At 40.1% G+C, this 22719-nt stretch overlaps 2 protein-coding genes across 4 annotated transcripts in view; both read left to right on the top strand.

The window, feature by feature from the left end:
- schip1 (schwannomin interacting protein 1) overlaps nucleotides 1-19643 on the top strand; it is a 232020-nt gene extending 212377 nt beyond the window's left edge. For 2 of the 3 annotated variants that reach the window (XM_034097141.2, XM_034097140.2), the window contains 6 exons: nucleotides 10752-10870; nucleotides 12305-12422; nucleotides 13043-13240; nucleotides 17829-17952; nucleotides 18615-18708; nucleotides 19552-19643. In XM_034097141.2, the coding sequence (XP_033953032.1) occupies nucleotides 10752-10870; nucleotides 12305-12422; nucleotides 13043-13240; nucleotides 17829-17952; nucleotides 18615-18708; nucleotides 19552-19603 (705 nt within the window). In that variant the 3' untranslated portion in view covers nucleotides 19604-19643. Of the gene's footprint in view, nucleotides 1-4384; nucleotides 4832-10751; nucleotides 10871-12304; nucleotides 12423-13042; nucleotides 13241-17828; nucleotides 17953-18614; nucleotides 18709-19551 lie in introns of those variants that run through there. The other variant, XM_034097139.2, reaches the window with a different exon arrangement.
- Nucleotides 19644-20794: 1151 nt separating this feature from the next.
- Nucleotides 20795-22719, top strand: part of il12a (interleukin 12a) — a 3756-nt gene continuing 1831 nt past the window's right edge. Inside the window, exon 1 of the mRNA XM_034096703.1 lies at nucleotides 20795-20813. Within this exon, the coding sequence (XP_033952594.1) occupies nucleotides 20795-20813 (19 nt within the window). The remainder of the gene's footprint in view (nucleotides 20814-22719) is intronic.

The raw sequence follows: 22719 nt of genomic DNA on the forward strand, positions 1-22719 counted from the left end.
TCTCTGTTTTTTAGTATCATTGTTTTCCTCTGCTTTAATTAGGATGTGGTCCTGGTCTTTCTGTCTTTGGCTGAAGGCCAGGAAAGAGAACAGTCAAAAAAGGCCAAGAAAAAGAAACATGAGATATTGAATGTCTTTCCCTACCCCATCATGTTTAAGGTGAGCTCTCACTTAGTGTCAGAAGCCATTAGTTAATTAAGTCACAGGCTGACCCTGGGAGAACCAATAAAGCATCCATTTGACCAAAACCATCTATAAATAGAAGCCATGTCGGTTTAGCAAATAAACCATGAGGCCAAAAAGAGAACATGTTATGATCGCTGTCCTCTACATCCTGATGCTGCAGTTCATTTATAAGCTTAAGTTAGCTAAACGCATGCAGTGTGTTTTCTACAGTCTGAGGTCTCAATATGTCATCCTGTTTTCAGATTCTCCTGTAAATCTATAAATCTTGCAGCGGCGTATTGCTGTCAGCAGCACTACCAGCAGGATGAAGGGTGATGGGGAGATGTATCGGGTTGGCCCGTAGGAAGACTGTGAGCATGCACAGCTCTGATTGATCGCTGAACATTGTCACACAAAGTATATTTGTGTATGTGTATTTTCAATTTATCCTCAACAACTGTGAGCAGTTTGTAATGCTTGGCTAGCGAGGAATGAAGGAGAGCTCTGGTGTCTGTGACACAGTAAGTGAGGTGTGGCCCGATGAATTATAAATGGGGACCAGCAGATGAGTAGATACCACTGATGGATCGTGGTAGAGTTACAGAATGGATCAATAAGGCGAGACAGTAAACATATAGTATGGAAATACGGACAATAACAAATTAGTTTAGTTTGCCAGGAAGTAGTTTTAGCATGTAAAGTCCTTCACACAGTGTCATTGGTACATTTTTGTTTATGACCCAAAAAGAAATGCAACACAACAAAGACCTAGTTTTCACTCTGTCCAGAGTCACTCTAGAATGTTTCCCATAATACACCATCATGAAAGAGACATCTGATGACAGGACACCTCAAACTGCAAACAAGGTCAGGTTCATTATTAGTTGCATGAGAAGGATATTAACTCGTAAGCTATGAAAACAATTATTGGACTGAAAAGCACTCCTATAACTAGTTCCAAAAATACATCCATGGTCTCTAGTCATTTTGTTAAGCCGTGTTTAATGTCCCTTGTCCAGCTAAGTAATAACACAGATATCCAAACACTCCCCAAACAACACCTTAAACTAGTCATTGTAATGAATCAGACAAACTTATGAGAACAGAGTCAACACAAAAGATTATATATCATGAACTTATGTATTAAAAAATGTATTATGCTATTTACATATTGTCATATTTAGCATACACACAAACAAGACACAAGTGTAGTTTGAAAGTGCTGTTTCTAAGATGATATGAGACTGCACAGTGAAGTATGGTTATCCCATGTATCAGAGATTTGCTTTTTTATCTAATATTATACAATTTGCCTCAAACTCCGGGCTCTGTGTGAGTTAGCAGACTTCCTGATGGGTGGCCTCATGCTCCCTTTTGCAGCCCAATTTGTTTGGAACACACAGCATCGCCATGGAGAAATTCTTACCACGTTGCTATGGCAGCAGCCCCCGTTCTTTTCCTGCTCTTTCCAAAATAAGATCTTGTGAGTCTTTAGCACAGTTCCTTGATCTGGTGTTATAATACTGTATAACCATAGACATTACAGATACCTTAACCTGATAACAAACAGGGATTGGGGCTGATATAAAGAGCGAGTGTATCACAGGTTTAGGTGTTTTCGTACCATACACACACACACACACACACACACACACACACATACAGTGCCATTGGCCTTGGATCGCGGGCTTACAGGAGGTGCCAGGAACCCTCTCTCCCACAGTCACCCTCTGTTCACTTGGAACAATAAGCCATTCTGTGCATGTATGTCTCTCTCTATTTCTCTCTGTCTCTCTGTCTCAGCTGACCCGGCAGTCAAGCATCAGAAGAATTAACCTGTGTGTGTGTCTCAAATATGCACCTGAAAGTATCTCCAGTCTTTGCCCTTGAACTAAGTGTGTGTGTGTGTGTGTGTGTGTGTGTGTGTGTGTGTGTGTGTGTGTGTGTGTGTGTGTGTGTGTGTGTGTGTGTGTGTGTGTGTGTGTGTGTGTGTGTGTGTGTGTGTGTGTGTGTGTGTGTGTGTGTGTGTGTGTGTGTGTGTGTGTGTGTGTGTGTGTGTGTGTGTGTGTGTGTGTGTGTGTGTGTGTGTGTGTGTGGACTCCCTTTGCCATTGGCCATCGATCACCCTTCCCTTTCATCCTCATATCCCATTTGATTCAGCACTGACTTCACCTACACTATGAAGTCAGCCTCAGTAATGAGAATCAGAGGGGCAGACCCCACCCTTCAGTGTTTTGTGTGTGTGTGTGTGTGTGTGTGTGTGTGTGTGTGTGTGTGTGTGTGTGTGTGTGTGTGTGTGTGTGTGTGTGTGTGTGTGTGTGTGTGTGTGTGTGTGTGTGTGTGTGTGTGTGTGTGTGTGTGTGTGTGTGTGTGTGTGTGTGTGTGTGTGTGTGTGTGTGTGTGTGTGTGTGTGTGTGTGTGTGTGTGTGTGTGTGTGTGTGTGTGTGTGTGTGCGCGCGTGCTTGCATGCGTGTGTCCAGCAGTAGTCCAGGGAGGGTGGATTCAGGAAACAGCCAGACAATTCGCTCGACTCTACCCATAATCCTTAGGGATCAGCACTGAATCAAACCCACTTCCTGTTTTTCCATTTAACCCCTGTGTGTGTTTTTTGTGTGTTTTGTCTGTGTGTGTTCTGTGTGTGCGGTGTGTGTGCTTCTGTTTAGATGATCTTTGATGTTATCATGCAAATGCGTTATTTCCCAACTGACTTTATCTCTGAATTTCTCCCTCTTGTTATTTTCGTCTCCTCTCTCTTGGCAGAGTAACACATAAATGTGACTCATGTGCATCAGTATTCATTGGAGTTCTCTTGCCTCTTGTCTTTGTCTTATCCACTCTTTTTTTAACCCTGTTGTCCTTGACTTTCTATTTCATCTCTTATTTGTCATCACTGTCTTCCTGTTAGATCATCTCTGACTATTTAGAATGCTTTATCCTCTGACTCGGTCTTTAGGTGGATGACTGATGCTTAAAAAAAAAAACTTTTAAGAAGAATTCACTCTATATGTATAGTTGAGGTTACATGCTAAGCTCCTGTTTCATTGAAATAATAGTAGGTTTCCAATTACTTGCATTTTTCATCCCAGCCATGCAGAAAGCTAGCCTTTAACTGGAGATAACTACACATACATCAATAAAATACCTGGCTTTATTGCTTAAATAATGGCACTACCACTGCAATACATAATGAATTCTGCACTTTAAAGGAAGAAATACAAGCTGGCTGCATAAAAGCCTGAATAAAATACAGATAGCTTATCAATCAAGAGAAATCATCAGTAGTTGCAACCCACAGTAATGCTATCCCCTCTTTTGGTGCATGTGAATTATGAGTTCATTTCCATTTGAACATTGAAATTGTTTTCACATTTCTGTGTGTAACCAGTTGATGGTTTGTGTGAACTCATGTCCCCCTGCTGTGTGATTCTGCTGCCATATGTGGACATCATCATTTTTCTGTCTGGGCGGCTATGACAAATATATGAGTCACGGGTCGATAACGTCTCGCTAAGATGAGATCATTACACACCGTAGAGAGCTCAGATTGAAAATGTAAGTCACTGATACAAGGCACAAGCAATCTCTGTGTATCTCAGTGAGTGACTTTGTGTGTATAAGTGTTTGTGAGCCAGGCTAATGGTCCATTGTGCTCTGTCAGGGTTTATTTAGCTGGCCGGGGCTGCTGGCTTTTGAGTCCAGACAGGGCCCTATTTTTACCTTAGTAGGAAAGAACCACACTACCTCCTCTGTTAGATAAACACACACATTTTCATTTCATTTCACCTAAAATATGTGGGCTAATCTACATTTAAAGTTAATCTCTCTTTTGAAAAACATACACAGAATTGTAAGCCATTGCAGATAAGAGGGTTAGGAAGCTTAAAAGACAAAAACATCTAAGAAGAGTCCTTTTAGTGTAACAGAGGGAGAATAAATATAGACAGACAGAGAGAGATAGTGTCCAGAAGAGGCTCCAGACACACCAATAGTCATCTAAACACACACACGGGCAGGATCGACACAAGTACATTGCCCCAAACACACACACTATCACATGTGTGGCTATCCCATGGCTGAGGTGTTTCTTTCCAAACTGGTTGTGAACAGCTGCTGTCCTCACGTCAAGGCGTTACAACGGGGAAAAAAACACCAGTGTGAGTTTCACCCTCTCGGTTGCTCACTCTGGCTGTGAGAGGCCGCCCTGACCAGAGGGTGGAAGGTAGGGAGGGTCTAAAGGGGCCTTACCTCTGACCATTGTGCTTTCACAGTCCTGTGGGAAAGGCTGAGGAGAGAGTGGAGCAGTCAGGAAGTGCTGAGGAATGGGAGAGTAGTCAGGAAGTGCTGAGGAGTGGGAGAGTAACGGTGTCACAACATGTAAGAGAAAGACAAGGAGAAGGCACCAGGAGAGCAGTAGAGTTTCCTTTAAAATGTTGTGTTGTCAGACCATGGCAGGGGAGTGTTGGCTGAGAATATGATGCATACTGACTGGGATACACCAAGAGCTGGTCTGGACTCATTTACTGACTGGGGAGTAGAGAGGAAAGGACAGGAAGACAAGGAGGGAGGGAAGATGAGGGAGGCGCTGGATAATATGGATGGATTTGGTGGAGTGGATGATGTCATCAGGCGAACGTCAAGCCTCATCCTCAATGATGGCTACAAAGAGGTAAAGGACCACGTCGTGGTTTATAAATCTAATTAATTTAAACTAAAGCATACTGAGGGCTACTGGAAAAACCAATGTGGTCAATGGATGTGGAATAGTTTTGGTCTGACATGTAACTATGTTTAATTTGATGGTTTGGACAGTGTCTGCCAAATATGTGACCACATATAAATCAACTTTTTGTTCAAAATGTATTTCAGAGAGTTCGATGAGAAGATGGATACTGCTCTCATGTCTTTGATATGAAGTTACAGCCAGCAGCAGGTTACCTTAGCTTTCGGAAATACTCAAAGCTGGGGAAACAGCCAGCTTTGCTCAGTCTAGAGATTCTCTACCAGAACCTCTGCTCAACTGCTAATTAGCCAAATGCAGATTTTGGTATTTTTTTCCAAGAGCCCTTTTAGCTGTTAAAAGCGTATTCATCGATATTACTTTAAAAGTGTGTTGTGTGTACTATATTTAACATAGCTCAAAGACTTAGACTGACGTAATGCTTGAACTTTGGGTATTAAAGTGGTTAGATATTTTGGGCAAAGCTATGACACAATGGCGTGAGTAACAAGGCTTTTAGCCTCAAATCTGCTGCAGTCTTTGGGAGAAAAAAACAGATTCCTCGACTGAATCTTTTCCCACAAATCCATAGTCTGGTCTTCTAACAGAGAGAAGCTCGAATGTCACTTGGAGATCCATTGTCTTGTCTAAACCCACTTCATGCTCCTCATCTCTCCTCCCTCCCTTTGTCATTCTCTCCCTTTTCTCTTTTATTCCACTAAAACCCTCCCCCACTTCTTTTACACACTCGTATACAGCCTCCCACCACTTTTTCTCTTCCAATCTGAATGACAGGAACAGCCTGGCACTGACCTGAGGCTGAACTACATGAGCGGTCGGGGGTCAGGTGCCTTATCTGGGATGGAATGTTGCACTGCCTAGACAGACAGGTCTCAGATAGCACGGAAAGAGAGAAGGTCTCACACACAGGATATGGACTTTGAGTCTGCATACTCTAAAGGAATAGTTGAACACTTCCCCCCTGCTTCCAGTCTTACCAAGTTCACCGACAACTGTCTGCTAACAGTTATGCAATTGGTCTTGTTTTAATCAAGGAAAGATCATACATTTATTAGATTCAATTTTAATCCAACCAAAGCCTACAAGAACATCTATGTGAACTGTGAAGCTATTCAGCACATTCTATACACACTCAGACACACACACACACACACACACACACACACACACACACACACACACACACACACACACACACACACACACACACACACACACACAGGAGACACTGTGACCTTGTATCTGTTTGTAGAGCTGTGAGCTCAGCGGCGGCTCACTGTCAGGCCTGAAAAACATATCAATGTATTCTTCCAATTCTTTCAAACGCACTTGCGCATATCACTCTTGGTTCACTTTAATAGACTCATAGCCCTGATTTACAATATCTGGTATTTGTGTGTGCATGTGTGCATGTGTTTGGGTTCACAGAGAACAGTTGGTTCCTGTGTTCAACATGGAATGAGGTATGAGCAAGTGAAAAGCCTTCATTGTGAAAAGAGAGGAAGAAAGAAGTATTAATAGATGAGTTGGACCTGGCGTTTTGGAACAGGACAGAAATCAGATCTCGGATCTTAACCACTAAATAATTCTGGCCACAAGAGCCAGCATTTTAGCAGAATATGCTATTTGTTAGCACAGATAATTAAATCCATCTCCCTTGTCTAATAAAGATTTTTCAGGGAAGATTTCAGGGCTCAAAACAAGCACCCTCGAGATCTGTGGATGAATGGGTGTTTTGCAGAGTGGAGGAGAAAATGTCTTCGTCAATGAGGGTTTTCCAGCAAAGGAAATTGCTTTGTGAATTTTAGGAAAAACACAAATTACCCCAATTGTGTTCCCTCCAATCTAATTTGGCGCTCAAGGCCAGGAAATGAGGGAGGTGGTTAAGACTGTCACTCATTCTGTCTCTCTCTCACTATTCCACTTTACACATGCAATGTTAATCCAATGGATCCTGCAATTTTCATGTCTATGTGAAAGTTTGATTTGCCACCTCATGATTTGATACCGTTTTATAAGAAGCTCTAGAGAGAAAATGACCCTGTAAAGTGCTCAAAAGGTTACACTAACATCATATGCATGTCAGTTTAAGTGAGTGAGCCAATCAAAGGAGCAGAAAGTTTGATTATTTTTGGCCCATGAAATACAAGATTGCATTTCATTCACACTGAACTCAAATTGTAATTGTGTGAGGTCACACCTGGATGAGGAGCACACATGTGGAAACTGTGAACATGACAGGAGCTGATTGCCTCCTGCATAAAAAGGCTCTAATAATTCATTTATTTTACTTCCAATAAAGGTATAACATTGAGATTTACATAATAGCACATGTAAATTAGAACAACAAGAAGATAGAGTAAGCTATGGTTGATGAAATAGCAAGGAAAGGCAGGACCTGTATGCTACCCATCTCACACATCCGCCGCTCAGTGGCTTATTCCACACCTTTGTAAATGGTTTATTGGGCTTCCATGATGACTGTTTTACCACACACAGCCCACCCAGTCACCAACACAAGCACACAATACAAACATACCGTATAACAGATGATGTCAATACAAAGACAGGATGTTGGTTTGTCAGGCAGGTGTCGGATGCAAAGATGGTGTCCTGCATACAAACCCAACTGCCGACCAATGGTAACGTCTGACCAGCTGTGCTTTATACCTCCTTTTTTATGAGAAGTTGAAGTGTTAGTCGATTTCACATGTGACAATACTTTTCAACCTGACTATGCCTAAACTTCATTCTGGTCACTAAGTCTATAAGGCTGTGACTCCGAGCTGAAACAGCCGATCGTTAGAAAATTAATTGGCAACTATTTTGATCATTATTGCGTTATTGATAGTCTGTTAAAAAAAAATAGCAAATCATTGCCACAGCATTATAAAGAATAGCTGCTTTTCTTAGTTTTATATATTTTTTGGTATAATTGTGAAAAGTAATTTTTGGTTGTGGATATTGGTAAACCTACTGACGTCATCTTGGGAAGATAAACTGGTCATCAACATTGTATAGACTAAATAAAATATCATCTAATAAATGTCACCCTGATTTTGTGACATAATGTAATTGGATAGAATAAGCATCAATAGTAGGATTAGTATTAAGCGCTACGATGAAACATTGCTCTATGCTGCATGTCATCAGCAGCTTTGTGTGTCCTTGTGTTGTTTGTATAAATACATCTCAAATATTATCCGAAGATAGCAATATGTATGTTTTTCTTGAGGACTGATGAGCAGGATCAGTGAATGAAAGTATTATTTATTTTAAATCATTGTTTTCATCATTCAAACCATTTATATTTTATGTATAAACAGTCTCAACCATATCATTGGATGGAAAATGCAAGACTATCTCTTACTGTTCATGGATTTTGTGATGGCAGTTAAAATCCCCTTTAAGCTATTGAACCTAATGACCTGTTTGGAAGTAAATCAACAACTTCTAGTCACTGGCTGAAAATGCAGCCGTGTGTGTGTGTGTGTGTGTGTGTGTGTGTGTGTGTGTGTGTGTGTGTGTGTGTGTGTGTGTGTGTGTGTGTGTGTGTGTGTGTGTGTGTGTGTGTGTGTGTGTGTGTGTGTGTGTGTGTGTGTGTGTGTGTGTGTGTGTGTGTGTGTGTGTGTGTGTGTGTGTGTGTGTGTGTGTGTGTGTGTGTGTGTGTGTGTGTGTGTGTGTGTGTGTGTGTATTTGCAGCATTCTGATGAACCTTTCTCGGAGGAGCTGATCTGTGGAGTAACGTGACTGACAGTGTGTTAGCTGTGTCGTCGTTGAGTTCTGTACGTGTACATAAACGTGTGTCTGCTGCACTGTATCATTCAGGCTGCTGTTGAGCTTTTGAAGCAAATCATAGAAATCCTCAAGTGTGTTCATCTTGACTCAATAGGCTATCTTTCAAACACACACACACACACACACACACACACACACACACACACACACACACACACACACACACACACACACACACACACACAAAGGACCAGTGCCAGGTCCAGTCCAGTGCCAGTGTGTCTTGCGGGCTGTTGTGTGGAGTGGGATTATGTTAATTTGTCCTTGGTGAAGGCACTCTCACCAACGCCTGCACTCAGGAGAGAGAGAGAGAGAGAGAGAGAGAGAGGGGGGGGGGGGAAAGGAGTTGAGAAAACAAGTGGGAGAGAGCTGCAGTGGTAATAAGCAAGGGAAGAACAAAACGAACAGCAGAGAGATAGAAGAATAGGAAAGGCCTTAGGCGGATGGAAAGAAGTGGAGATGGAAGGAGAAGAGTGGAGTTTGGGATAATGAAGAAGAGAGATAAAGACTAGGGAGGTTTAATCAGGTGGGTGAAGAAAATGAGCAAGAGAGGTAGTGGAGAAAGGAAGAATGATGAATGTGAGAGCAAGGGGTGAGGGGCCATAGTGGGAAAGGAACACATTTTATAGAGAAAGGAGTGCTCTCCCACCTAAACAGTGAAAGTAGAAATACAAAGCAAAACTATAGGGTAAGGGGGGCACATAGTGAATGGCCAAGGGTTTTGTGTACCATGGTTTAACCCCGCATACACCCTGAAAGTATTGAAACCAGTAGATCCCAGCTTTGGGGGGAAAAGACCCTCTGAGGTGTCACACTATATTCACATTACCCTAAGTTTATTTGTCAGTGGATATCGTGCAATTTTGTCGATGCACAGTATTGTTAAACCCTACACAACCAACCCTGCAATCATGTCACATTCTCTCTTCTCAAACGTTCCATTCTTTCTGTCCTTCAGGCCTCGTGAGTATAGTGACAAAAGCACTGCAGTGTTTGGACTGACTGTGTGATCTGATCTTTTACAAAAAAAAGTCCTTACCAAATGGTGTTCATTTTGCATGCTTGTGTTCGGCAGAAGCATGTGTGGAAAGTGCCTCAGAGAATTTAACTCCCATTCCTATTTGCTTGTTATTTGTTTGCACCTCAGTTGGATGTGTTTACCTGCTATCAGCACAGATAAGATATCCTATGGGCACTGGTGTGTGTGTGAGCGTGTGTGAAGTGCTGCCAAAGCTGAAGCTACGATAAGTTAGGAATTCAGGATTGGGAGGAGACCAAGCGAGAGCGACCGTGGAATTGTGTAACTTTGGGATTCTTGCAGATTTAAGCAAGTGTGAAACGGCTCTTCCTCTGGAGTTTACCATATGTAAACTAGGAGACCGTGTGTGTGTGTGTGTGTGTGTGTGTGTGTGTGTGTGTGTGTGTGTGTGTGTGTGTGTGTGTGTGTGTGTGTGTGTGTGTGTGTGTGTGTGTGTGTGTGTGTGTGTGTGTGTGTGTGTGTGTGTGTGTGTGTGTGTGTGTGTGTGTGTGTGTGTGTGTGTGTGTGTGTGTGTGTGTGTGTGTGTGTGTGTGTGTGTGTGTGTGTGTGTGTGTGTGTGTGTGTGTGTGTGTGTGTGTGTGTGTGCGCATATTAGTTGTCACTGGTTGTTCTTTGAGACAACAGCACCACCTGCTTGTGACTTTTAGTAACACCAACTTGAGGTGATCCCTACTCAGATATTTCATTTCCTTTTTTCAGTATTCCAGCTGACTCCACACTTTGTATAAGAGCTTGTTCGGGTGACACTGAAGCTCTTACTGTAAATTAAGATCAGGCTGCTGTTATAAATATACTGCCACGTGAGATTTGGATTGTCAGAATGTGCGGGGTAACTTAATAACATGCCAGTCAACTATAAGTACCTTGGTTTGACGTGCCATGACAACAAGCATAAGCTTAAGAATCTTTGATAAAGATAACTACTGTAATCCCTACCACCTTGACCTTATTGTGAAAGGTTATCAAGAAGACCATGAAGAGTAACCTTATCTTGTTAATGTTCTGTTGCAGGCCCAAAAGAATGAGAGGGAGTCGATCAGGCAGAAGTTGGCTCTGGGCAGCTTCTTCGACGATGGGCCGGGCATCTACACCAGCTGCAGCAAGAGCGGCAAACCCAGCCTGTCCTCACGGTAAGACCTCTGACTTATTTCTCAAACATAAACTGTGGCCGGTGGTTTTCAGGTATTTTTTGTGGTCACATCTCCGTGACGAAGGATGTCCTGAAAGGGGATCCACCACAAAGTTAAGAGCAGTTTTTGAGTGCCAAAGATGCATGAATTTCAGCAGCATACAAAAGAAACAAAAACATGGTAGGGTATAGCTCTTGGAATGATTGACTGTGTACCAGTAAAGGAAGAACAGACATGGAGGAAGAGAATGACAGGAAGCAGAGAGGAATTGTGAAGTGTGAGTGAGCCACGTACAGACAGACCATGAAGCTCTCACTTCTCAAAACACACACACACACACACAAAAACGCTACTACCACCTCCTACACTGTAAGTTACTGGAACTAGATGTCCTGTAAACACTCCAGTGCTCTTTGTATTCCTGTGATTTGAATCATGTGGATTCCTCAATAGTGCTGTTATGACTGATAGTGGTGGTTAAAGCCTCATTGATGAGTACTTGGAAAAAGTAAAATGACAGTAACGTGTGCAATGCTTGTCTGGGTTACCAACGTTACTGACACACTGTATCAGAGCCCATGTGATTCTGGATTTTTGAGTGTGGTTGTAAAAATATGTACACACCAAGATATGTACTGAGTGAATTATAGTTAAAAGATAAAGTTCTCATGTACCAAGACTGAGTCCCCTTTCTCTCTCCTACTTTCCTGTGTATCTTCAGATATTAATAAAAAAATATCTTAATCGAATCCATGGTATTTCTGTTTGCAGATTATTTCTACTTATCGGATAGCATATTGGCCAATACTACTGCTGATATATGCAATTATTTTGTAGGTTGTTTTGGAGGTTTTTAATGCTGCTACCCCAACAAAACCTCTCCGGCCCTATTTTAACGAGGACTGATTGGATGCTGTGTAATCAATCACCTCTGTTTGTAATTACTGCATTGAATAAGCAGATTATTGATCCACAGAGGGCTGGATCTACACTTAGTGATATTCTGCTGCTTCGTGGCACAAAGACACCCCGACCGGTCCCAGGCAGATTGGATCAGACCTACCGGAGGCTTCCTGGATCGATCTTTATTGAAGAAAGAGGGGAGATGATTAAAAACAAAAGCCCTCTTTAATTCTATCCTCCGCCAACACTTTGCTCTGGTGGTGAAGGTAGCTTGTGTCTGTTAGGATATTTTTTCAATTTGTCTTCATTTCTTTCTCTCTTTATCACTACTTCATAGCGTACACAGCTCACTTTGCATACTCTAAATCGTTTATTGAGGCAAAGCACTTTGTTGAACTCATCATAGGTCATTTGTATTGGCTGCTGAGCTGTGAACGTTGCTGTCCGAATCGATGACTGCAGAATGAGCCCACTGTGACCTGAGGTGACTCTTATCTGCATTTATGCTAATATGAACATCTCTCCCTGCAGGCTTCAGAGTGGGATGAACCTACAGATCTGTTTTGTCAACGACAGCGGCAGCGACAAGGACAGCGATGCAGACGACAGCAAGACAGAGACCAGTCTGGACACTCCTCTGTCCCCCATGGTATGCACCGTGTCCATTTGTGCACTTTGAAGCCTACACAGAGTTTTGATAGCATTTATCCAAAATTCAAGATTTAAAAGAAATACTTAAATCTTGAAATGACTATGAATTGGGAAGTTTTGATTTACAGGGCTGACTGTGTCAAAGGGATAAAGGGTAGAGATCTGATCGTAAGGAAGTGAAATTTAGACTGAAGAATAAAGAAACGGGGGAGGTATTCATTATGAATCACATGGATAGATTGTGGTTTAGTTGCTCTATGAATGTCTTTGATCATGTTTTCTGGCCCGTTAACCAATTCACAAGCAGCAAATGAGAGGTGAACTGGAATACGCTCGCCATGGATGACTGCACACATTAACCTCCCACCAGCTTGAGACACATTTAACAGAAAGAGGGGGAGAAGAGGAGACTTATTACCACCCTACATGTTCATCTGCGCTCTCCTCACATCCCATCACTGACGTTCCTGTCAAATCTACATAAGAAAATGCAAAGAATACATAAATATTAATCTTCTGACCTGGCCTTTCTTGTCTTTCCTTTTCATTCTCATTCCCTTTTCATTGTCTTCTCCATATTTAATTCCACCCTCTCTTCCTCCTCTGTCCTCCCTGCAGTCCAAGCAGAGTTCGTCCTACTCGGACAGGGACACCACAGAGGACGACTCTGAGTCTCTGGAGGACATGGACTTTGTGAGTCGACAGAAGAAGCTGCAAGCGGAGGCAAAGCTGGCCCTGGCTATGGCCAAACCCATGGCCAAGATGCAGGTGGAGGTGGAGAAACAGAACCGCAAGAAATCACCTGTGGCCGACCTGGTCAGTACCAGATTTATTTATTTGCTGTTGACCATGAAGTTTCAGATTAACAATGCAAACTTTTGCCAAAAAATACCTAGTCTTGTTTTTTATATGACTCCTGTATTTCCACATATTACACAATTCATTTATGTATATTTATAAAGATAATGTTAGCATACAAATACTGGGACCATTAAATCCACTGATTTAAATGAATATAATAATAGAATAGGCATAGTTGTTGTTTTCAAGCTTTTGGTTCTACCTGAGCAACTATAATCAGTATTTTCATATTAACAATGGATCAACTGACTACTTACTTGTATGTGAAAGGGGTGTGTCTTAGTGATGAACTAACTTCCAGAGAATTCGCTCTGTCCTTTCCCTCAGCTCTACTGAGATTTATAGCATCTTTCAGCTCATTGTTAAGATTTGACAACCAACAAACTTTACTGTTTGATTCTTTCTTATGGTTCTAATCAGTTTTTGGCAAACCACTGTTTTGATCAAAAATCCCAATTAGTGACTAGATGGGGAGGAATGTGTGACTTTCACCAGCCAATCCTTTTTGTTCTCTGAGTTGATGGAGAGAAGTGTGATCTTTGGTTTCACATTCGCCTGGTGGTCAGAAACACTTTGAGAACTTCTTATTTGTTGTTTTCTAACGCCTCTACTGTTACTGATGATAGTTTAAAGCAAACCCAAAAGCTTAAAACAGTGTGTATCCTTTTGTTATAGTTACTCATAAGTAACTTTATAAAACCATAGTATAAAAACAAGGCTTATTGTTTACAAAGAAGGCTTTGAAATTAGCCTCTGAGTAAGTCATACATTCCTATGTTCACCTTAAATAAACTAAGATGGCTATTTGGAACAGAGATCCACCAGATGTGATGTATAAAAATACATACGGTATAACTGTTTCTCTTTGTTTTGTTATGGTTAAGACATATTGTGGTCATCATGTGACATTCAATTTCAAAAGATATCCATTATTTGGTTGATTAGTCAAAGTGGGAATAGATTGGTGGGTTGAGTTTCAGTAACATATGAGTGTGAGCCGAACAGGTCACATGTGTTTATTTTGATGATATCATAGGAATCCTCCCCCCACCTCCTCGCTTTCTTCCTCTCGGCCCATTTAGAGGAAGGAAGGTGATGACGACACAGCTCATCATTTTTTCAGCCGTTTCTATCTGCCTCACTGCCTCCTCAGGAGCTCACACGCAAACACACCCGCTCTGTCAGATTTACACACACTATATATCCACCCAGAAGTGCAGAGAGGGGCAGCTCGGCTGGGGCCATCTATTATTTATACGCCGGAGAGCATTGACTTCAGTGTTTAGGGATATAGCAGTGAGTGCTCTGCAGGCGGAGGACATTGCTGTCACATCTTGACAGTGAATAATAAGATGTATTAAAGACCCAGCCATCTGCCATGGCCTCAGCACTAGAGATCAATTCAACTGTAAAAGTTACATGTGCTAAATGCTTCCCCAGAACACTGATCCTTAACTAAGGGGTACTAAAGGAATTGTGAAGTAGCTAAACTATGTGGGAACAAAATTGAAATGATAAATTATTAAAAGCATATGCAAATTCAAATAAGATTACACCTTCAACAAACACGTATTGCTACATAAATTGCATTAAAATAATTTGGGAAGTGACAAATCAAAAATAATAACATAAAAACAATAGATATATTCAAGAGGGTAACAATTTGAAATTATTAACTAAGAGTCATCCAAATAGTTAGATTTATAATAAGGAATTAGATTAAACATATAGCTATAAGTAATGGTTTTATTGTTTCAATTGTTAGCTTAAATGTAAGGATTGAATGTTAAAATAAATAAATAAAATAAAGTATTGTATAAGTAGTTGAATTTATAATCTATAAGTCATTTATACAGTTGACAAAACTTGCTAAAAATATTGATAGACTTTTGAAAGACAAGTTTATTAAAAGAATTGGATGAACAATAAGAATACTTTGCCCAAAGTAATGCATAAATAGTTTAAATAATAGCTTTAAGTGATGGATAAATATTCAAAGGGCCGGATAAGACAGTTGTGGTAACCATTGACAACTGAATTGTATGAAAATGTATTGTTACAAACCACTTTTTATTAACTTAACTGATGAAATACTTTAGTTTAGTTAGTAAGTTAATCTGATAATATAATTAGTCCCACAGTGGGCACATATTTAGTGTTACAGCAGACACAGAGTGCAAAAACAAGAGTTATCAATTAGAGAAGGACGAAAAAGATAATTCATAAGTGAACAGCAAAGAGACATGGGGGGATATATCAAACTACAAAAGACCTATCACTCTTGTTGGTTTAGTTTAGTTCAAAAGTAACTGTCAATGGAAAAACGAAGTGAATTCGGCCCGCTCAATAAGCCTGAATCCAACTGTTAGCCTGTGTACTGGGAGTCTTTTTTCTCCTAAATCTGTACACACAGAGTCACTGACGTAAAGTAATTGTGAGAAGAAAGGGGAAATTATTCAGATTCTACTGTAAAAACGCAATCCTCTCCCTCAACTTCAATCAGAGGTAGGTGCAGTTCCTCAATCTGACATTGAGTCATCGCTGGAGATTCTGCTGCTTTAAAGATTCACTCAGTGATTTGAGATTGCACGAATGATCCCAGAAACTCACGCAGCAGCAGTCAGAAGACTGACCTGTTGAGTCATGAACATCGTCTCTGAGCTCTCCTACTCAAATGTCCTCTGACATCACAATTATCTCTTTGCTAAGTCTCGGTCCACTGCCATGTGTGCGTTGTCCTGTCCCTCGAAACTGAAACTGACACATGGCTACCGTTAGTACAGTAGAGCCAATGTGAAAGTGAAAGAAGGGTGAGACATGACATCACTCAGTGTAGCACATGCAATAACAGAGCGTGCACATTTTCTTACCTACTGTTTGTCAATAATGGATATAAAGTGGGAGGGAAAATGAAAGAATGTAGAATCGGTTGGATGGGCGTGTTGATCGAAGGAGAGTCTGGTAAACAACAGGCAAACTCTCTAGCAATTTGTTGCACACGCCAAATGTTATTCCATGTTGTGACGACACTCCAAAGTTGACTGAGAACATAATACGTTGTCAAAGTCACTGTTTGGAGTCAATACAATATTAAGCACTACATTAAACAGAAGCCTTTCATTTTCACTCATAAGGAGTAATGTGTTTATTCTCACCGTTTGTTGTTGCTGTACCTTTGTCTTGGATCACACATGTTCAAAGTTCCAGTATAAAGGGAAAGGGAAATCAGATTGTAATTTTAAAAATGAGATATTAATAAAAACTTGCTCCAGTTTCTAATATGAGAAACATCAACATCACTACTGGCTTCAGCTCTACACATTCACTAAGTTCATGTGCTGTTTATTTGTTTAAATACTTGGAATCCCCCAGCTTAACAGTGTCCCTAAACGTTGTTGTGAACACTTGTGAACACAAAGAAATAGTAAGATTCCTTTTTGTTTCATCAGATCAGGAGAAGCCAAGAGACTGGACTTTTTCCAAATGTTCCCAGCTCCAAATCATAAAGCCTATTTGATCATTCATGCCTATGTTTTTAAGAATTGTTTCTAAGTGGACCAAATCCAAAAACACAGAACATTGTTTGTAGCCTTTATTTAACCAGGTGAAAATCCCATTGAGATCAACAATCTCTTTTTCAACAGAAAACAAAAAGGACCTCATGATTCAAATCAAACTTTCTACAGTAGCAATATGCTATGGGTTGATGAGAGGATGACTGGCAGAGGAAAGAGGAAATATATGGATATAAATGTCAGGATGGCAGGAAGAGGAAGCAGGGCAGCGATTGCCGGCAGACAGGAAAACAGGAACAAAGCACAGGAAACAAGCTAGCATTCACTTTGGTAACACGTACACAATAAACACTTTCCTTCAAACATATATTATATCTTGGCTAGAGCATACCACCAAGACTGGAGCTGGGGTTGGTTTACTTAAGTGGTGATGAGTTGAATGCAGGCAGGTTTGCTGGTAGGGTTAGGGGTGAGGGAACCTGTCTTACACACACACAGAGAGGCAAACAGGGGACATGAAATACAAAGGAAAACACAAAGGAGGGACAGGGGCACACATTTTGATTATTCTTGTTCAGGTATAGATCAATTACTTTGTGTGAAATGTCAGAACAGTTGTAAAAGATAACAGCGCCAGTTCCTTGAGAGAAAAATCCAACACACCTCCCTTTTGAGAATCTGGCACCACTGAATTTTTGGCAGTTTTTCTTCATACATTATTTAAAAGTTTGATGGATTATCGGAGTTGTTGTTGAATAATTGTCTGTCAACAGATTCTGTCAATACAGCAGACTAATGGTTTTTTGGATTCTTATTTATTCATGTCTATATATTTTACAAGACAAATTATCTATGAGTTCATGCTCTTTTTGCTGCATTAAATACATAATTCAACACAAATGTCTACAAAGGGAATTGCGTAAATATGTGAAACACAAGTCATACAGCAGGAACATGTTTGTTTGTAGATTAACCTTGTTTTAACCTGTGCATAAATATGTATTTCTTTGTGTGTATTTTTCTGGCAGCTTCCACACATGCCTCACATCAGTGAGTGTCTAATGAAAAGAAGCCTGAAGCCCACCGACTTGAGAGACATGACGCTGGGACAGCTCCAGGTTATAGTCAATGACCTGCACTCCCAGATCGAGAGTGAGTTGACCACAAACACACATACAACGAGTTACTGACCTCTACTTCCAATTGCAGATATGACCAAATGGGGAAAAACATGAACATGCATACTGACCCCTACCTTTCTAAGTGGATGTGAAAGTACTTTTAATTATGTTCGACAATTCACAGAATTTTACCAGTTCACAGCTTCCCCTGTGAGTATTTACTGTCACTGCACTGAACTGAGCAATGACCCTGCTACTCAGGGATGAATAATCTCTCAGCTAACATTAACCAGCTCCAAAATTCCCCAATGAGTCCAGAGTCATAAGCTGATTTTTACTTACATACAGACTTTCCCTTTCAAATGTCTTTTGTGTGTGCTTCATATTTTCTGGAAAAAGGAGAAACAATAGCTGAAAAACATGTTATGTGAGAACAATCACATTTGTGTGGTCCGAGTATCAATACTCATTATGGGTTTGATGGCTTTGTTAGTCATTTTATCAACACGTAATGAAAGAGGGTTTCATGCAGATATATTGTCCATCTATTGATAAGCGTCACAGTATATGTGGTGTTTAAAGTATTTCCATATTGTACATATATGATGTAGATACATTCCTGCTTTGTCATTACGATAAGTCTGTAGCCTGACATGACGTTTATATTCTTCCTCATGTTATCTGCCCCTGCAGCTCTGAATGAGGAGCTTGTGCAGTTGCTGCTGATTCGGGATGAACTACACATGGAGCAAGATGCCATGCTGGTTGACATAGAGGACCTCACCAGGTGATGAGGCATTTAATGAGGACCTTATTCACTGCATGTACCTTTCTTTCTACTCTTCTGGTATGACAAGAAACATATTTGTTTGAAGATTGGAAAGACATAGTCATAATATATGTTTGCTATTGCCAAGTCTCTTAAAAAAAGGACCAAACCAACTTCAATACTTTTTCTGACTCTCCTATTCTGTGGTTCTCAACCTCAAGCCTGTTTGTTCCCACTGTTCCTAAGTGTAGAGTTCATACATTTCTTCCCGAAAGGCTTCATTATTTTCCAAAAACTGCTTTAAATTGTAGTTTTTAAAACAGTAACTTTCTAACTCACAACGTATAGTTACCAGTATTAAAACAGCAAAAATACAAATTAGTTTGTTGTTTGTCAAGACATAATCCAAAATATAACTCAGAGAATTACATTTGTAACAGTAGTATCTGCTGATGTGGTCTCAAGTTGCTAAGCCATTAAGAGGAGTGGGCTACAAAGGTGTCCCACCACTTGAGGCTGTTTATCAGCTACCTTGAAACCACAAAAAGCACAAATAACTTTTTTCCCACTTGTAGTTGTCGTCCCTAAAACCTGTGAACACTTTCATGTGTGACATTTTTGGAGGAATCCCTTCAACAAATAGTAACTCAAACAGAAGTACATTTGTTATATAGATATTTTTAGTCACAGATTTAGTGCGCTTACTGAGCATGTAGTGCAGCAGGACCATGTATTTGTTATTTGCTTGGTTTTTGGGGGGGTTTTCTTTTGGGTTTTTTCTTCACAACAAAATGAATAAACACAACACCAGTCTTATCCTCTCTGTAACTGTATGTATAATAACCTTTTCTCTTTTTCCAGGCATGCTGAGAGCCAACAGAAACATTTGGCTGAGAGGACCCTAGCCAAATAAGATGCCAGTCCCTGCTCCACCCTCCCCCCTCTCCCCTCCCCCCCCCCCCCCCCCACCCCCCTCCTGCCCAGCTAAGCTCCCACTCCAAACCAGACTTTCCCCCTCTGGCCATTCCACCTCTGCCCCGTGTCGATCCAAACCCCCCGCTTGTCCCCAGTATTTTGCTCCTTGCTGCTTCCCCTATCTCCCCTTGTCTCTCTTCCTGTCCAAACCCACTGCAGCAGCAGCACAGAAGAAGCTTCTGTGGTTTTCTCCCAGCGCTAAGGATGGAGGAGCACTTCCTGCTTCCTGGGAGAAAAAGGAAACTGATTGTGTGTTGTCATGGATTCTGTACCCAGCTTCCTGTGCAGTGATCGGCCTTGCTTTGCTATCGTTTCTTTTTAACTTTCTACATTCGCCACTAAATTATAACTGTCAAATGCAAAAATTGTGGGAAAAAATAAAATAATAGTAAAAAATTAAGTAGAAAGTCAGTCATGAGAAAAAAAGAAACTCTATTGTACAGATGGAAACTAACTTCTTCAGACCATTTTAAGTTGGACAGTAATTTTCAAGTATTTCAAAGTCGACCTGTTTTTATTCTGCACAAATGGTAGTTTTCAACTGAGAAATGTTTATTTGAAGATGCTAAAAGAGTGGAAAGGAAACATGCCTGCCTTGTAGTGGAGTTGTAGCTTTTGGTAACGGTCACTCTAATTGCTCTTCAACATTTTGTGAATGTTGATTTTCTGACACAAGTCATTTTAAATGAATAAGTGTGTTAATATCGTTTTCATCCTACTGTAATCAGAAACTTTATTTGAGGGAAGAAATGTTTATGTACAGATATGTAAAATAAAGAATAAACTTTGTTTCATATACATTGGTTTGTTGTGAAGTATGTTTAATTTGTGTTGCAGCAAGTAAGAATTGAAATGAGCTTCCTCTTTCTGATGAACATAGGAAGTGTAATAATAAGTGGTCGCAACTGCAGTGAGACACCGGCACAATACACGGAGCATGACTCAACTCCCCTTTTTTCGCTCTTGGTCTCTTACTCTCTCATCTGGGTCGCTTTTAATACTATTAATTTGGACAACCCCTTTAGAGTCATAATTAGGATTTTTTTTCTTTCACATGAAAATGACAGCTTGTGCACTTGTATGTAAGATGACGGGTCAGTTGTAGTTCTAGGAAAACATTATATGAATGATGTCTGGTTATTCTTTATGTCAAATATGAAAAATGTATCTCTGAGAAAATCCCCCCACTCTACTCTATGATCATATACTGCATTTAAAGAGTCAGTTTCAGTCTTGAATGGTCTTATGGTGCAGCAAGAAAAAGGCCAGGAAACTCCTGTCAGCGACTCACTGTCCACTACAGTTTCAGAGAGTGCCCTTTCTTAAATGCACAACAAGTAAATCACCGTTCCTAAGAAAACTGGGATGGTACGGTGTCAAGCGAGGATGAAGTAAGTGTCTGTTGCCACAACGATAGTGTCACAACCTTGCGAGATGCAGTCGTAAATCCAGTTTGAGTTTAAAGATTGCCATGATCTAAGCAAGGGAAGCAAAGGGGCCTTGCATTACATTCAATATTCATCAATTTAAGATCCAACATGCTCTATTAATCAGACAAAGGTTTCAAGGAACGTTTTATTATGTTTGTTCAGTGGTAACCCCCGTTAAAGTTACAATTGTATTTTTATCATAGCTTTTTTAACTTTTTTATAAAATATCATTCTGTGACATATTTGCGTCTCTTTTTGACATGCAATACTTTAACTTTTTTACTTTATTATGATGGCTACTATCCCATGACATTTTATAGCATAATATGACTTCATTTATGAAAACATACGATACATTTGTATGCCATATTATTCTTTGACTATATGTTAATGACTTTTTTATGACTTTCTTTCTCTTCTTTTGAAAACTTGAATTTAGGATTTTTTTTCTTTATTACAAAATGATGAGTATTTAGGATATTTTTGGCCTACTAAACTATGTCTGTTTTTATGGTGTACTATTCATTTTTCAACAAAAAAATGTGTCATGATGTTTTCATGTTTTTTTTATTTAGACATGATATACATGATAAACTACTGACTTTAATTGGAGCATTCATTGACTGAACTGCACTGTTCAGGTTGGATATTCAAAAGAAAGATCTTGTTTCTTTTTAAGAAAGCTTCCATATCCTGTGACTTTATGACTTGATGCAGAATCCAGTTGTCCAGTGAAGTACGACAATGTTTTGGAGTTATAGGGTCAAACAACAGTGAAGCTTTTTACAAATAAATCAAAACCTTTTAATGGAATATATAGTTAAAAAAATGCTAAATAATTTGTAAAGATGTATATCCCACTTATGCTGCATTTTCTTGCATTCACTGGGTCACATGACATAGAAGCTTCTCAACAGAAATCAGACTTTCCAATAAAGAAACTGCTGAACACTAATCATAGAAAATAGTAAAAGCACTAAATTCAGTCATTTCTGATGGTAGTTGTAGGAGGGGTTTTGATTATTCATGGTTATACATAGTATTTGATGTGATTCATAATTGTAGGTATGGAAAGTTTATTGAATCAAATTAGCTAGTCAAATATCAATTGTAACATGTAAGTATTTATTGTGGAAACGTTTTTGAACTGACAAGAAGAGAGCCATCTGTATTAATATTACCCTACCACAGAGATAGAGAGGAGACCCAGTGTTGTCTCCTGCATCTTTAAAAAAAAAACACAAGGCAAAATCACGCACAGTTGCGTAACATGTAAGACCGTAAATTGTTTGGTGTCTAATATTAAACAATAACATCACACTTTGGCTTATTTTTTTTCCCAGAGCTGCTTTCGCTCGGTGAGACATTTGAAACAAACAATGCAACTTCCCGTTTCTGCATGGTCTACTGAGCGATCAAGGAGGAAATTACATATGACGTTTTAGTTTTCTTTTTGCTGGCTCTCCTGCAGCAGTGTCAGGGAATCCCCCGATGAATATGCATATAAAAACATCACATCGGGAGTCAGCAACACACTTATACTGATTCACCTGGATTAAGCACAGTTATCTCTCTGACCAGAAATATGGCATTTGGTAATTTCTGTAAGTCAGCGAGCCCGAGT

The sequence above is a fragment of the Pseudochaenichthys georgianus genome, chromosome 13, assembly GCF_902827115.2.
Source record: "Pseudochaenichthys georgianus chromosome 13, fPseGeo1.2, whole genome shotgun sequence".
NCBI lineage: Eukaryota > Metazoa > Chordata > Actinopteri > Perciformes > Channichthyidae > Pseudochaenichthys > Pseudochaenichthys georgianus.